At 37.5% G+C, this 16,802-nt stretch overlaps 1 protein-coding gene across 2 annotated transcripts in view; it reads right to left on the bottom strand.

Annotated features, from left to right (window-relative positions):
• The window catches only part of CFAP36 (cilia and flagella associated protein 36), a 30,668-nt gene extending 14,675 nt beyond the window's left edge, over positions 1 to 15,993 (bottom strand). The window contains exons 1-4 of one of the 2 annotated variants that reach the window (XM_028517313.2): positions 15,682 to 15,993; positions 12,315 to 12,379; positions 11,587 to 11,688; positions 1,264 to 1,378 (exon numbers count right to left, since the gene is read on the bottom strand). In XM_028517313.2, the coding sequence (XP_028373114.1) occupies positions 1,264 to 1,378; positions 11,587 to 11,688; positions 12,315 to 12,379; positions 15,682 to 15,796 (397 nt within the window). In that variant the 5' untranslated portion in view covers positions 15,797 to 15,993. The remainder of the gene's footprint in view (positions 1 to 1,263; positions 1,379 to 11,586; positions 11,689 to 12,314; positions 12,380 to 15,681) is intronic. The other variant, XM_036027985.1, reaches the window with a different exon arrangement.
• Positions 15,994 to 16,802: the final 809 nt, after the last annotated feature.

The raw sequence follows: 16,802 nt of genomic DNA, 5'->3' as shown, positions 1-16,802 counted from the left end.
GTCCATGTGTCCTAATTTCTTATTGTTTGAACCACTTTCATTTAGGTTTTCTGCAATATCAATTTCACTATTTCTCTTACCAAATATGATCCCCCCACACACAAAAAAACAATTTTAACTAACAGAAAATAATTATTCAAATTCTCTATCCCATAGGTGAGAATAAAGTATAGTTTGAGGAAAATTCAAAGAAAAAGATTTTATGAAGCAAACTATGGTAGAAAGACAGAGACTGTTTTCCAAACTTATTTATACCAAAGCAACAGCACAGTGTCATGCATCACTGAGGATTAAGGGTGGGATTATCGATATCCTAGCCACAGATAACAGCTCTCTTAACTGTGTGAAAAACACCTTAGGATTTTAGGGGATAGTTATGATGGTGGTTTGTTCTAACAGACGGAATCTCTACTCACATCAGACAAATGAGAGGAGAATCCACAACAGGGGCCCTGCAACATTCTAATGTTCTCCCTGCGACAACAGAAGCCTTGTTGTTGCACGTTCCAGACCCTTGAAAGCAAACAGTATAACCGAACTATAGCTCTCATATCTTCGGGAAACAACCAAAGGAAAGGTCCTGCTGCCAAATCATTAAAGAGTACATAGGCATGGTAAAGAGGATGATGGAAATCTGTTGAGCAAAGGAACACATAAACTGAGGACAGGTTATCAGAGCCAGAAATCTGAAACAGAGGTAAGAATCGGGGTTGAAAAGGAGGTAGTACAATAACAAGTATGGATTAGAAACTCAGATGTTTTGAGTCAAGATGTCAAATGCAATTCAAGTACACAACAAGGGAAAGGAAAAAGGTAGGAAGCGCTAGAGAAACAGGCAAGGCACAGCTTGACGGTTACCAGGGCTCTGATTTGTTTTTTCCACCTGAGGGTGGTACAATCTTAACTACCCATTGCCCACAACAAAGGTCCCAACAATGACAGGCCAAGAGTAGTCACATTCTCTCAACAGTAACTACAACTGTGACCACTCAAAAGCATTGAATTTCATAAACACAATGGCTGGGCAAGAAAATCAAGCTCTCAGAAACCTAAATGATCAAGTCAAATTCTGGTCTGCTTTCAACATGTCAAATATGCACTGATCAGGAATTTTACACTATTGAATCTCTTAAATCAGCCATAGATTTTCAAACCTGATATAAATTTATACAAAGCAGCTACATTTAAGATCATACTAAAAACAGAATAGTAGAACTGCAAAGAAAGCATTTAGCACTTAGATTTCTAAATTGGGCATTTTACCATTTCTCTCTTGAATTATTCGAATGGCTTGAAGTTGCATTTCAATGTTTTTCTGGACCATCATTGCTTTAAAGATAGTAAAGTCTTCTGCAGCCAACACAGGTTGCAAAATGGCCTGTGGAAAGAAATCTGTAAGTTAAACGAAGACTCCAGTTATAAAACTACATGCACGCCTCACTTTATTGCACTTCACAGACAATGTGTTTTCATCAACACTGAGGCAAGACCTTCCACCAACACAAAAACAACGACTCACTCAGGGATCAGATGATCACTTTTTAACAATACAGCATTTATTAATTAAAGTCTGTACATTTTTACACATAAAGACAGTATCTGAATTTGGTTTTTGGTCTAAATAGATCTATTTGGCTTATATTCTGTCACTTGAAATTTACTGATTAGTGATAAATCAGTAACTACAGAAGTATCCCTTAATTAATAAAAGCACTCAATTAAATGAAAGTAAGTCTGGAGAATGATATAATGAGGTGTTAGTAATGTGAGAATGCAGCTGTAATTTTTCTGAATGTAGAAAGTTTCATGGAAGAGGTAGTTAGAAATTATGATGTACAATCAACGATGTACAATCATTTTCTGGATTAAACTGATATGTAATAAATTAGAAAAATAAACAAAGGTGTCTACCCTAGAATACCCAAATTAACATTTCCTTTCCTACACAGAACTATTGCTATATCAAAGAGCAAATCAATTCCCAAGCTAACCAATAAGAAGTAGAATAAAATTTGAAATGCATGAAAACCCAAAATAAAACACTCAGATCTTATTCATCTTACTACAATCTTATTTCAAGCTTTACATGATATTAATGGAAAAGCCGATCACACAAAATCATGCAGAGGCAATGAAGCGTGTCCTATTATTGTTCATCAGGGAGGTGGCAGCAATAATGTCAGAGACACCTCAACAAAAGCACTACCAAAGAGCTCTAAGCAAAGAAGAGGAAGGAGCCCTTCCTGCAGCACCCAGCTCACACCCTAGACACTCGCTGTATAGCAAAATCAAGTGCAAGTGCAGTTCTCTTTGATGTACATAAGGAGTCAACTGCAGGAAAAAAATTTCTTTTCCCTGAAAGTCATATATACTGTTCAAAAGGCCCAGGGCAGTGATTGTAAATAGGCTTCACTTGTTTTCCACTTAAAAATTGTGGCCCAGAGCTCAGTAGTAAAATAATACTGCAGCCTCTGTTATACATTAGTGATATCTGCTAGGGCCTCCTTCTGGGATTATATCACTACATAACTTTGTTCTGGGGCTTCCTAGACTTCTTATAAAAGTAGTATCAAGTACTTTAACCTCAAACATTTGAAGGGCACAGCTATTGATGACAATCTGTCAACTAGAGCTTTTAGCAAGAAAGAGTTTGAGTTGATACTTAAAGTTATAACCAGGGCTTCTCCAAGTGTGTTCTAAGTTGTCTCTTGTACACACCCCAACTGGGGATCAAACCCACAACCTTTTGGTGTATAGGACAATGCTCCAACCAACTTAGCTAACCATCCAGGGCAAAAAGTACTTTTTAAACAGAAAAGGACCTATAAAATTAGCTGTTCTGGCCCTTCTGAAGCTGGCTAAGTATCAGTATTGTGCCACACCTAAAATGTTACAGCAATTGGACTCTTATGATTCAAGAATATGGATCACCCCTCTCCTAAGAGCTTCCAATAAGGGCAGTTGAAGAAACTAAAGAGTTACTCCAAAAAACTAGCAAGTAGTTTAAAAGCAACAACAGTCTTAAGTATCCTTTAAATTAACTGAAATGTCAAACTACAATACTTTCAAAAAAGATTATGAGTTAAAATAAATATGATGTTATCTATGTTTGAGAAAAACACATTAACAAAAAAATGAACATTGAGTCTTTAAGAATCTGACAAAAAAGTTTAAAAGACATTTAGGCATATTTATACTTAGCCTAAATTTACACTATGATTATCTTTGATCAGAGTTAAACTACACCATAATTGTGAAAGGTACAAGTGATTTCATACATTCATACTGCTCCATTAAGAGTTAGAACTGCAAGGAGAAATAAATGACCTCACTATCATAGTTGGAAGCTTCAATTCCCCCTATCAGTAATGGACAGATTCAGCAGGCAGAAAACCAGGAAGGACATAGCTCAACTGAACAGCACTTTCAGTCAACTGGATCAATTGACATTTATCCAACAATAGACAAATACACATTCTTCTCAAGCGCACATGAAACATTCACTAAAATAGATGACATTAGGACCAAAAAACACATCTTAATAAATTAAAAGAATAGGAATCAGCCCTGGCCAGTGTCATTCATTTGGTTGGAGCATCGTCCCCAAAACTGAAAGCTTGCAAGTTCAAATCCTGGTCAGGGCACATGCCTGGGTTGTGGGTTCCATCCTGGGCAGGATGCATATGGCAGGCAACTGATCAATGTTTCCCTCACATCGATGTTTCTCTGTCTGTCTGTCTGTTTCTCTTTCTCTATCTCTCTCTCAATAAATAAAAAATAAATACATACATACATAAGAATGCTACAAAGTTGCTCTTAGACCATAATGATTTTAAACTAGAAGCCTGTAACAGAACAACAGATAGAAAAATCTAAAATAGTTGGAGATAACACACTTCTCAATAATACATAGGTCAAAGGAGTAGTCTCAAAAGAAATATTTAAAATATTTCTAACTAAATGAAAATGAAAATAGAATACTCATATATCAAAATTTGTGAGGTGCAACAAAAGTCTTGTGTCATCCAGATATACAAAGGCTGCAAGTTCCATCCCAGTCAGGGCACATGCAAGAATCAACCAATGAATGTATCAATAAACATAACAACAAATCAGTGTTTCTCTTTGTTTCTCTCTCTCAAATCAATCAATTAAAAAAATCAAAGAACTCTTACAACTCAACAATTTGAAAACTAACAATTCAATTTAAATATGAACAAAAGAAAACAATGAGATACTACTACATATCTATCAAAATGGCTAAAACCAAAACAACTGACAATATCAAGTGTTGATGAAGATGTGGAACAACAGGAACTCCTTTCATTACTGGTGAAAATGCAGAATAGTACAACTACTTTATTTTTTTTCTAATTATTTTTCAATTACAGTTGACATACAATATTGTATTAGTTTTAGGTGTACAGCATAGTGATTAGACAGCTATGTACCTTATGAAAAGATCATCTCATTAAGACTAGCACCCATATGATACCTGCATAGTTATTACAATATTATTGACTACATTCCCTATCACTGGTAAACTACTTTAGAAGAGAGTTTGGCAGCTTTTTACAAAGCTAAACTTAATCTTACCATTTAATCCAGCAACCTCACCCCTAGGTATATACCCAAATGAGCAGAAAACTTTGTGTTCACACAAAAGCCTGAATATGAATATTTATAGTGGCTTTATACATAATTTCCAGAGTGAAAGCCACAAAATGTCCTTCAAAAGGTAAATGGATAAACAAACTGTGGTATATCCATATAATGGAATATTATTCCACAATGAAAAAACCTATTAAACTACAAGTCAACATGGAGGAACCTTAAATTTATATTGTTTAATGAAGAAGCCAGTCTGAAAAAGGCTACATTCTCTATGATCCCAATTATATGACATTTTGGAAAGGTAAACTAGAAAGACAGCAAAAAGATCAGTGGTTCCCAGGATTTTAAGGCAAGGATGAAGGGGATGAATACGCGGAGCAAAGGGGATTTTTAGGGTGCTGAAACTATTTTGTATGACACTGTAATGGTGGATATATGACATTATGTATCTAGCAAAATCCATAGAACTATAAAACACAAAAAGTAAACCCTAATGTAAACTATGGGCTTCAGTTAATAATAATATATCAATATTGGCTCATTAATTGTTAACAAATACAAGGTCTGTTCAGAAAGTATCCAGCCATGCAACATGAAAAATAGAAACATTTATTGAAAAACATACAAGATATAAGAAACTCTGTATGTAGGACAATGATGCCTCTGTCTCCTTCAAAGTAGGCACCTTGGGACCCTCACCCGTTCTCCCAATCACCATCAGCTGCCCCATCATTATTTTCCTAAATTTCATCGAAGGTCTGAAATCTCTTCCCTTTTGTGGGAACCACCCTGCCTGGTATCAGAAGCTGTAACACCCCCCCCCCCCCCAGGCTAAGGCTGAGGGAGTGGCCTTGGACCATAAGCCAACAAGGAGACAAAAGCTTATCTCCCTGGCAGGAGCGCTGCTTCTGCTGCTTCATTCATAACTGAACCCCAAAGCTTGGTCGGTTAGCCAATGACGGGTAAGATTCCCCAAGGGGGGAATGACCTAAGACAGGCATGATCACATGGAAGGTCCCCAACAAAGGACTTTGGGGGCTACAGCAAAAGGGGGTGATGGACCCTCGCTCCTCAGCTTTGACATAGCCTGAGTCCTCTGGGAGAAAATCTCCTTATCTCTTGGTTGCCTTAGTTCCCTTGCTCCACCTAAGCCTGAAACAATGACAGGGTGGTGCAGCTCTGTGCTGAAAAGGGCAGATTCCCAGGGTGATCAGGCGTAAGAAAGAACATGTAAATTCCTGTGAAACCTCTTTGTTTAGAATGCTCTCAGTTGAATGAGAAGGGTCCAAGGAGAGGAAGTTAGTTTGTTCCTCAGAGTTTACAGCTCTTTGATCCTGACTCAAAATAGGCCCTCAGACTTCCTTGTTATCTATTGTTTGATCCTTACTTCCTAGCAATGAGTAATGAGCTTTTACCTGAATTCTTACATAAACGAAACCAATAAAAGCCCTCTTGGAAGGGGAACTACGAGCTTTCCCCAACAGGGAGAGTGGCCATGGCACTCTCCAGGAGAGAGGGTGGCCAAGGTGCTCCCCACGTGAGGAGTGGCCCTGCTGCTTCTATTCCTCCACAGGACCTGGTTGTCTCTGTGTATGGTTTTCTCGTGTTTCGACGAGCCACCCACAGCGTTCCATGATCACTGCTGGCCAGTGACCCACGCATCACCCTTTCAAAGGTGATTTTAGTTTTGGGAAAAGTCAGAAGTCACAGGGCACCAAATCTGGGCTGTGGTGGGGCTCAGTCACCTGGGTGATTTGATTTTTGACCAAAAAACTCTGCACAAGACATGATGCATGTGCAGGAGTGTTGTCGTGATGAAGCTGCCAATCACCAGTTGCCCCTATCTGTGGCCTTCTGAATCATCTGACCAGTTTCTGCAAAGGAATGTTCAAGCTTAATGTAAATTTTGATGCAGATTTGTTCCTCTACTTGTTCAGTCATTATGAATGTGACAGCCACACAGTACACATGTTTACTCAACAGCATCTACCATCCCCACAGACTAGTACAGTGAAGTCATCATTGTTTACACATGCACATTCCAGTCCACTTTCCTTGGCTCCCAAGTTACATCAATGTCGCACAAACCATACCCATTACATTAACAGTGGATGGACTTTTTCAGGACAGACCTTGTATATTACACTAAAGAAAGATATTAAGAATCTACTATGTGCTCAATTTTTTGTAAACCTAAAACTGCTCTAAAAAGTACTCTATTAATTTTTGAAAGTCTTACCAACACTCACACAAAATATTATTAATTACCCTGTGTGTATTTTTAGAAAATGAAAGTTATACTACACATGTAATCTTTCAATGATCCAAGTTATTGGGGGGAAAAGCATAATTTTCCCAAATTACTATTATTACAGATGTTTCTGAAGGTATTAATGTCTACTTTACAAATGTCAAAACAAATCAAGTAAAAAAAAAACAAAAGCAAGAAATAGTTTGCCATATAGAAGTCTCTGGCTTTTGCAATACATCAAAATCAATATGTGCTCTCTTCTCACCAAAAAAACAGTCACAGGCAATGAAGGAAGTCACTTTTGGCTATTTCAAATAGAAAATACCACAATTAGTAATTCAACTGAAGACTAGTAAAATAATAAATATCTCAGTATTATATTGTCATAATTTTATGGATCATTGAGAAAAATATTGTAAGTCATAAGCATTTTTAAAGAAACCACACATACAATGAGGTCTGTCTGGAAAAAGTCGTCATTATTAATATAGCAAGAATGGTTTGTGTGACATCAATGTAACCTAGCAGCCAAGGAGAGTGGACTGGAATGTGCATGTGTGAACAATGACAACCTAACTATACTAGTCAGTGGGGGAGCAGTAGATGCTGTTGAGTGAGCATGGGTACTGTGATGTATCCAAAATGACTGAGCAAGCAGAGCAACCAATCTGCATCAAAATTTGTGTTAAGCTTGAACATTCCTCCATGGAAACTGTTCAAATGACTCAGAAGGCTTTTGGGGATGATGCAATGAGTGCAGCACAAGTCAAAGTGTGGCACAAATGCTTCAAAGATGTGTGAGAATCTGTTGAAAGTGATTCACATTCTGAAAGGCCTACAATAAGCAGAACACCTGAGAATGTTGAATGTGTACAGGCTACAGTCAACAAAGATCAGCAACTGACAGTGCAAGCTGATTCTGGATGGATACTTTCTGGACAGGCTTGTATAATAAAAACATGCTCTTCCAAAGTCTTTTTTTTTTCTGAAGATTATTTATTTATGTTTAGACAGGTGAAAAGAGGGAAAAAGAGAGGGAGAGAAACATCAATGTGTGGTTGTCTCTCATTTACCCCCTACTGGGGACCTGACCCACAACCCAGGCACATGCCCTGATGGGGAATTGAACTAGTGACCCTTTGGTTTTCAGTCTGGCACTCAATTTACTGAGCCACATGAGCCAGGGCCCAAAGTCTTTTTTTTCCTTTTTTTTTAAAGTAGAGTTCTTTATTTCATTAAGGTCATGTTTTTAAATTTTTATTTATTGATTTTAGAGAAAGGAACGGAGAGAGGTAAACATCAATTTGTTGTTCCACTTATTTATGCATTCATTGGTTCGATGAATGTGCCCTGAATGAGGATCAAACCCACAACCTTGGTGTATCAGGACAGTGCTCTAACCAACTGAACTACCTGGTCAGGGCTCATTAACATCATTAGACCCCCTATTACTCCTGTTGACTTGAATACACAAAGAATGTCCAAAGAATGTGCTTTAGGTCTAATGATGACCAACCAAGTGAAAAGAATCTTTCCAGTTGGCTTTAGCAATACAAATATAATGGGAACTGGCAACTGGTTTAAAATCAAAATCAAATCAGGCAAACCAAAACAAAACAAAAATTACTTCCTAAATTATCTAGGGTAAGGAATTGGTTTCTTTTTTTCTTCTTCTTTTTTTAATATATTTATTGATTATGCTATTATAGTTGTCCCATTTTCCCCCTTCATTCCCCTCCACCCTGCAAACCCTCTCCCACCCACATTCCCCACCTTTAGTTCAAGTCCATGTGTCATAAGTTCTTTAGCTTCTACATTTCCCATACTATTCTTGCCCTCCCCTATCTATTTTCTACCTACCATTTATGCTACTTATTCTCTGTACCTTTTCCTCACTCTCTCCTCCTCCCACTCCTCTGTTGCTAACCCTCCATGTGATCTCCATTTCTGTGGTTGTTTCTGTTCTAGTTGTTTGCTTAGTTTGCTTTTGTTTGTTTTGGGTATGGTTGTTATTAACTGTGAGTTTGCTGTCATTTTACTATACATGTTTTTTATCTTCTTTTTCTTAGATAAGTTCCTTTAACATTTCATATAATAAGGGCTTGGTGATGATGAACTCCTTTAAGTTGACCTTATCCAAGAAGCACTTTATCTGCCCTTCCATTCTAAATGAAAGCTTTGCTGGATAGAGCAATTGTAGATGTAGGTCCCAGGAAGTCCAGAAAGCTCAGAGATTCCCAAAGAAGTTGGACCCAAAGAGGAACACACCAAGGCACATCATAATTACATTAGCCAAGATTAAAATGAAGGAGAGAATTCTAGAAGCAGCAAGAGATAAGGAGACAATTACCTACAAAAGAGTTCCTATCAGACTGTCAGCTGATTTCTCAAAAGAGATCTTATAGGCAAGAAGGGGCTGGAAAGAAGTATTCCAAGTCATGAAAGGCAAGGACCTACATCCAGGAATTGGTTTCTTGAATTCATTCTTAGGCACCCCATATGGGCATAATGGAATTAGCATTCTGATCTTATGTATAAAGATGATTCGATTGCTGCAAAGCAATAACCAATATTCTTTGAGCTGTTTTTCTGGTAATGGTGATGGCCTTGGTTGACTAGATCATGTTGCTATTCAGTATCTGGTGGTAGAGTTTGCTCCAAAAGAGAATAAAGCTAACTAGTCCACATGGGGATTGAACCCATGACCCTGGCCTGATTAGCACAGTGCTAATCAACCACCAAAATAGCTACTGATAATTAAGAGAGTTACTTCCATTTATAGACGACCTCATATATCTCAGGTATTATGCTAAATGCTTTATGAACATTATCTCTTAAATTTCACAAAAACCTTTCAAAGTAGATACTATCCGTGTTTTATGGATGTGGAAATTTAGAATCAGAATAGATAAGAAGGGAGAACTGTAAAACAACTTTTGTCTGTGGTCTTACAGCTAATAAATGAAAGATCTATTATTCACATCCAGCTCTGTCTGTGTCAAAAGGCTTGTCTCCTTGTACCAATCAATTCCAAATAATTCAAAATCAAAAAGTGTTGTATAATAGAGCAAAAGAGAAAGATGTGTTATTCTTGATCTGAAAACAAAATTTTAAAAATCTGGACATCTTTATTCACAAATAATTTAAAGTTATTCTGATAACAATATCAAAAGATGGGTGTATCTAATATTACAGTGAAGATCTTTATTCACAAAGTAATTCAGACTCACACATAACAGCTTAATTAAGAGGTTGACAAATATTAGCCAAAGCAGAAAATATTCCTGAAAAACAAGAAAAATCAAAACAAATGCAAATGTCTTAAACTAAAACTATGGTGCATATTGAACAAAAACTATTGGTGAATTGTAAAACAACTTTTATTTTATAGAATTATTAACTAATCTCATTTGCTTACATTAGTGTGGGCATACCAATAACATTTACTATTTCTTTAAATGTCATGTTATATTAAAGATTTTCTGTTTCTAGAATTAGAGGTGATCAATGAGCAAAAGTTGTGGAAAGAGAACCATAGCAGGAAGTGCTGGATTAAACAGTAGTCAAAGCAAGCTCTTAGAAGAGCCACAATAAAAAAAATAATGTAAGCTAACAATAATTAAGAACTACCTACTAGGATCTAAGTTCTCAATTCTGTGCCAGATGCTGGGAATGCAAAGATACTAAAACAGCTCAAAGGATTTACAATCTAGTAAGGCAGACACAGGAAACTCCAAATCAAGTAGAGGACCAAAAATGTAAGTGCCCACTGAGGCAGAGTGAATGCTAGTCAGACTAGAGGGATCAGGAAAGCTGACTTAACAAATAACATTTAAGCCAGGCCCTGACGAGGAGGAAGGGCTTGGGAGGTGGTGGGCAAACATTCCAGAGTAAAGGAATAGCATAAGCAAAGGTAGGTGACTAAAGGCTTTTAAGGGCAAGTGGCCTGGAATGACTGTAGTACATACTGTGTTCGAAAACAATAGCAGGAGAAGAAGGCTAAAAATGCAATTTCTGGACACATACAGATAGTCCTCATTATCATCTCACTAAGGAATTATAGTTTATTTGGTAGATGCTGGAAAGCTAAAGCAACTCTTTGAGAAGAAGGCTGTTTGGCAGTAGTAACATAGCCCTGTCCTCGGCCTGAGCAAGGGGCTCCCAAGTGAGTATCCTGGTTCTACTACTGGTATCCTGGTTCTACTACTGGTATCCTGGTTCTACTACTTACTTAGCTATAGACTTTGCATTAGTTGCTTAATGTATTTGTGCATTAGTTTTCTCATTTCTAAATGGAAGTAAAATAGTACCAATTTCTTATCTACTTCAGCCCAGCATGGCAGAACTAATAAGACAATATAAGTACTTCCAAGAGAAGGAAGCCCCAGGAGCCATGTACTGTGGATTCACTAAGATTGAAAAAGGGACACCTACAAAACTCTCAGAGATCTATAAAAATAAAACAGTGGTTTGGATAAACCCTATCATCTACTATAGTTCTGAGTTCAGAAAGTTCTTTTTTAAAGAACTTTCACCAGTTCATTAATGTCTCAAATTATCATTTTTCAAGGTAGTGATAAAAAAGAACTCGAATATGATGAATTAGTACAATGTCAAGAATACTATACTTTGACAATCAAACATAGCAAATTTAAGTGAAACCGTGGATGTTTTTGTCAAAACTATCAATATACGTTATGGAATAACACGGAAGCAAAAACCTGTGATGTGTGGGTCTTTGCCAGAGAAGAGGTGCATGCTTCTTGAAATTGATCTTCATTAATTCCAATTTCATTGAGGTAACTTTCTAAGAGCTTTTCAACCTAAAAAGAGAAAGTTTAACTTTTATACTTTACACAGAAAAATTCAAAATGACAGTTTTCGTGTTAAGTGTAAGTTTAGAAAAGTATAATCAAACACTTGTTTATAATTATTAATCTACATAAATTTATACTATGTGGCAGTGATATCTTTCATTAAAAAAGTAAACAACAAAAAGTTAAAATTTTTGCAGAGAATCAAATGAAATTTTATTTCCTTTACTAGAAATAACTGAAGTCAGAATTATGAAGTTTGATAAGGTACAACTCTTCTGCTACCCAGAGTGATTCTTTAAAATCACAAGACAACCCTGACTACGTTGGTAATTAACACTTCTCTGGATGCATCAGCAGAAGAAGAATAAAAGTTAAACATTAGATGAAAGATCCTTTAACATAGTTGTCCCAAATCCATTCCTTAGATGCTAGAGTATAAGAGATAAGAAGTCATAAGGATGAGATGCTGAGACAAAGACAAACCTTGGAGCCTGATGCAACTAGTAGTACTATTAGGGTAGACTGAATTTTTTTAAATTAAAGAATTTTAATGGACAAATCCATTTTGTAATTTAGAAGAGCTAAAATTACCATTATTCTAATTACCTTTAAAATTAGTGAAAAATACTCACTAGTTCTTTGTATTCCTGGTGAATCTCTGTGTAGGTCAATTTACTTTCTTCTTCATCATCAAAAACTAAATTTAAGATAAAAATATTGCATAAAAATCATTTCAGTAATGCTAATACATGTCTATCCCTGGCTGTTGTAGCTCAGTGGATTGAACACAGGCCTGCAAACCAGAGTTGCTGGTTTGATTTCCCAGTCAGGGCACATGCCTGGGTTGCGGGCCAAGTCCCTAGTAGGAAGCATGCCAGAGGCAACCACACATTAATGTTTGTCTCCCTCTTTCTCCCTCCCTCCGACTCTCTAAAAATAAATAAATAAAATGTTTAAAAATATATAAATAAATAAAAGTCTACTTATCTCTTACAAATAGATACTTGTATATACACTTATAAGTATATATTAATACTTATACATACGTTCTCTACTGGGGTGGACAAAAGTTTACAGTTTGAATGCATGAAACACAGAGTTTATTCTTGTATTATTTTCCATATGAACAACTGTAAACCTACTTTTGCCCACCCTTGTGTGTGTATAGTGTTAATTGTAAACAAGTTATTCTTCCTACTTAAAACCTACTTCATATGTAAGACAAACACTAATTTGCTATTTTTCAGTCAATAATATAAGGCAGCAATTTCTTTATATGGATTATTAATAGTTTTTAAACATTAATTCCTTTTACAATAGGCTCCAGATTATTTTATAGTACTGGACCTTTGCTGATGAAAATTTTATTGCAAGTGACTAGGCCATTTTTACTACATATAAATCAATACTGAAGTTAAATAAAACCAGAATAAATGTTTACTGAATCATATGTGTGAAGCAATGTGCATTAGAAAGATATATATTTCCTCAAGGAGCTAACAGTCTAATTAGAGAAATAGGACAAATTCAAGAATTACAAATAATAAACTTTTTAAAACCCCCCAATCTTTCAAAAATGCAAAACTAACTTCAGTAATTTTTTTATTTAAAACTCTTAAATGACTGCTCTTTGCCTAGAAATCTGTACAAAATCTTTAGACGGCCAGACAAATCCCTCCAAGATTGGATCCCAAGTCTCTCTCCCACTATTCCAAAACCCAATCTTTGCATTCTTAACAATACAATTGTCTGGAATAACACCATATATAACACAGTCAACACCTCAAACCCCATTCAAGCCAGTCCTAGATCTTTTTGCCTTTACCTGGCCCCCCTTGTCCTAACCATTCTTCAAGATATTGAAGGACGGCATGAAGGTGGCACATTCTTCATGGTCTACTACCCACTCCCCCAGCTCCTAGGCTGGTTAGATACCTTACTCTAAAATGTAGCACCATGTGCCTACCTTTATTATAACACCTGCCATTTTATATTTAAATTCCATTTACCTGTCTTAAATTATAAATTTCTCAAGCACAATGATTTTGTTTTATTCATCTTTTCTATCCCCAGCTTCTAGCACAAGGGCACTCAATCAATGTTTGTTGAAATAAATGCTTATATCACAGAGTTGTACAAAATTATTCTTTAAAATAGTCGAGGTGGAGAATAGCACACTGACAACCCAAAGTCAGAGTATTAACTCAGAAGTGTAAAGACTGTTATTTCAAGGGTCACTGGAATGTTACTTTCATTTCCTTGGCATCTGCTCTATATAACAATGAGCCACATGCAACACAGCAGCTGTTTCTGATTAATTCTGAAAACAAATTACTACATTACATGCTTATAAAGGTGAGGATTACTGTTTCCGTGTAAAAAATAATAATAATCACCCAGTCAGGTGCATTATTACTGAGATGCAGCCACTTTAGATACTTGGGGATAAAAAAAGAAGAACAACGCTTGAATTTTTTTCCAGTTCAGCACTTAGTCACTGTAGGGCAAATGGAATCAAGAGATGACAGAATTTCTTTTTCTCATAAAGGAGGTCAGAATTCCACATGCTTCATGAGTTTCATAATAACATTTTACATTCTTAAAAAGAACACAAATATACATTATTTTTAATTTCTTTAAAAATTACCCATAAGAGGTCAGGCTGACAGTGCCCACAGAAGAGAGTAGAGGGAATTTCAGGGGACAGTGGGAAGGGTTCACGGGAACAAACTTAAAGGACACATGGTCATAAACTAAGGGGAGGGTGGTAATGGGAGGGAAGTGGGGAGGGGGTCTGGATTGGGAGTAAAAAGGAGAAAACTGTATTTGAACAATGATTAAAATAAAATTTTAAAAAATAAATAAATAAAAATTACCCATAGAAACAACATATGGTAAATATTATTTGAATTTCAATCATTGTAATGAAAAGATTCAGTGGTCAAACTAAACTTCTCTCTACCACATTCATGGAATCTTAAAGCTGAAAGGGTTCTTAAATCCTCCACCCAGGATAACCAACTATTTGATAGTTGAATTTCCCCTTTGTAACATTTCCACTAAGTTGCTGTCAGATACATTCAAACACTGCTACTGCCCGGAGAGCTCAATACTTTCTGAGGAAGGCTAACTTCTCTGGGATGCACTGTGTTATGAAGCACTTTGTAGAAATTTGGTTTCCTGTCGTTTGTACCCACTGACCCTAGTTCTACCCCTGAACCTTACAAAACAAGTCTAATCTCTCCAGCATAAGGCAGAAGTTCAAATGATTAATGGATATTACTACCATCAAAGTCTTGCCCGACTGAACAACCACAGTAACAGTTGGGCATTCATTCCTAGGACATTATTTCTGGTTCCTAATTTGTCTCCAAGGACTGAGGGGAAAAGTCCCAGTGTGAACGAACTGTTCAGAACATGGTGATGACCTTCCCTCACAGGGAATATTAAGCCACGTTTAGGTGCCCCATTTGTTAGAAGATACCCTCACCACCAGCACCCATTCTTGGTATAGCCAAGAGTCAAAGCTCAATAAACTGAATACAGACCATTGGGATCGCCGGTTCTGGGCCTGCAGTGTTCACATGCCCCTCTCTGCGGTCAGCTGTTCTGACCTGCGGGATCTGACGGAAGTCAGAGACAAACTGGCCCTTCTCCCCTCACGCCACTGGGAAGTTGTTGAAGAAGCCCATTCAAACAGTGCACCTGCCCAGAGCAGAAACGTGCAGGTTCGGGGGAGAGACCAAACATGGGCTTCAAGTCTAATGTTTTTCGGATGTGTACTTGGGCCCAGAGGGAGGGGAGTCTCGGTGCCCATTTCCAGTATTGGCAAAGAAAACACTGGCGTAGTGACAGCAAAACCTCCACAAACACAGCTCTAAACCTGGCGGACAAAGTGGAGACCGGAGAGATGGAGATGGTTTGTGGAGACCACCGCCCTGACGGCTGCTGGTGTGAAAGAATCGAGAAAGAACTGTCAGTTCGGGTTCTGGTTGTTACCTTCACATTTCTGCTCCACAAAGTCCAAGATGGGGATGGACCAGTCTGGGCCTCGCAGGAACCCCGCGATGCTCTCCATCACCCATTCTAGCTCTTCCTCCTCTTCCGCAGCCATTCGGACCCCGTGGAGTGCCGCGGAACCTTGGGCCAGACCCCGGCAGCCAGCTAAGGCCTTTCCGCCGCAGGGAGCCGGGAAGGAATTGGTGAAGAGCTGCTCCCACGGCCGCTGTGGATGAAAGCTACAAACTAGTTAACGTAAAATGGTCGCTATGGCAACTGCTGCGCTCCCGGCAGCCGCCCGGAAGTGGAGCCTGCTTCTGCGGAGCCTGCGCATTTTAGAGAGGGGCATTTGAAGAACGTTTCCTATTGGCTAGAAGAGAACAGTAAATCAAGAGATAGTCTTCTGCCCATTGGTCCGGAGTTGCTGGGCCGCATTAGACACGCTCCCTTTTCAGAAAAGTGCGTGGGAGCTAAGGCTTGGAAATGATACAGTGGGCGTCTTGCCGGGCCCCAGCTTCCAGTTGAAAGGGCTTGAAAGGCTTTGAACCCAAGTAAGAGCGAACCACTTGCAAACTTGCTGGCCTAAAAGCGTTTGTAATTAAAGCGTCACTTGAAAATACAAAGTTGAGCAAAATAGCTCTGTAAGACTTGCTGATTGTCTCTGCAAGGCTTTACCTTTTGTACCCCCATGGCCTTTAACTTTTCATGCATAGGTAGGGAAAAAAAATTAGAATTAGGACCTTTTCAAAGGCAAAATCAAAATTATTCATTTAAGTGTTTATGTAACCAAATTTAGGTCAAATAACATCAAATCAACTATTAGATGGGTATCTATGGTCCAAGTGCTTGTCTCAGAATATCTCCAAACAACTTTATATATTTACATAAATCGGGACATACATATACAGTTAAAAAACTTTTTACTGTTAATATATGGCCATTGTTTCATATAAAAATATAAAACCTTCTTTACAGCTGCATAGTATTCTATAAACTACCATTTAATTTTTATTTCGTTAGTGTATACACATAATATCTTATGTGGATGCATAAATGTGATCATTAGTGTGCAGTTTTCTCCCTGATGTGGGTGTGCTGTACCATTTTTACCCTCTACAAAC

The sequence above is a fragment of the Phyllostomus discolor genome, chromosome 6, assembly GCF_004126475.2.
Source record: "Phyllostomus discolor isolate MPI-MPIP mPhyDis1 chromosome 6, mPhyDis1.pri.v3, whole genome shotgun sequence".
NCBI classification, from domain to species: domain Eukaryota; kingdom Metazoa; phylum Chordata; class Mammalia; order Chiroptera; family Phyllostomidae; genus Phyllostomus; species Phyllostomus discolor.
Note: the sequence above shows the minus strand (reverse complement) of the source record. Positions and strands in the feature narration are given on the sequence as shown.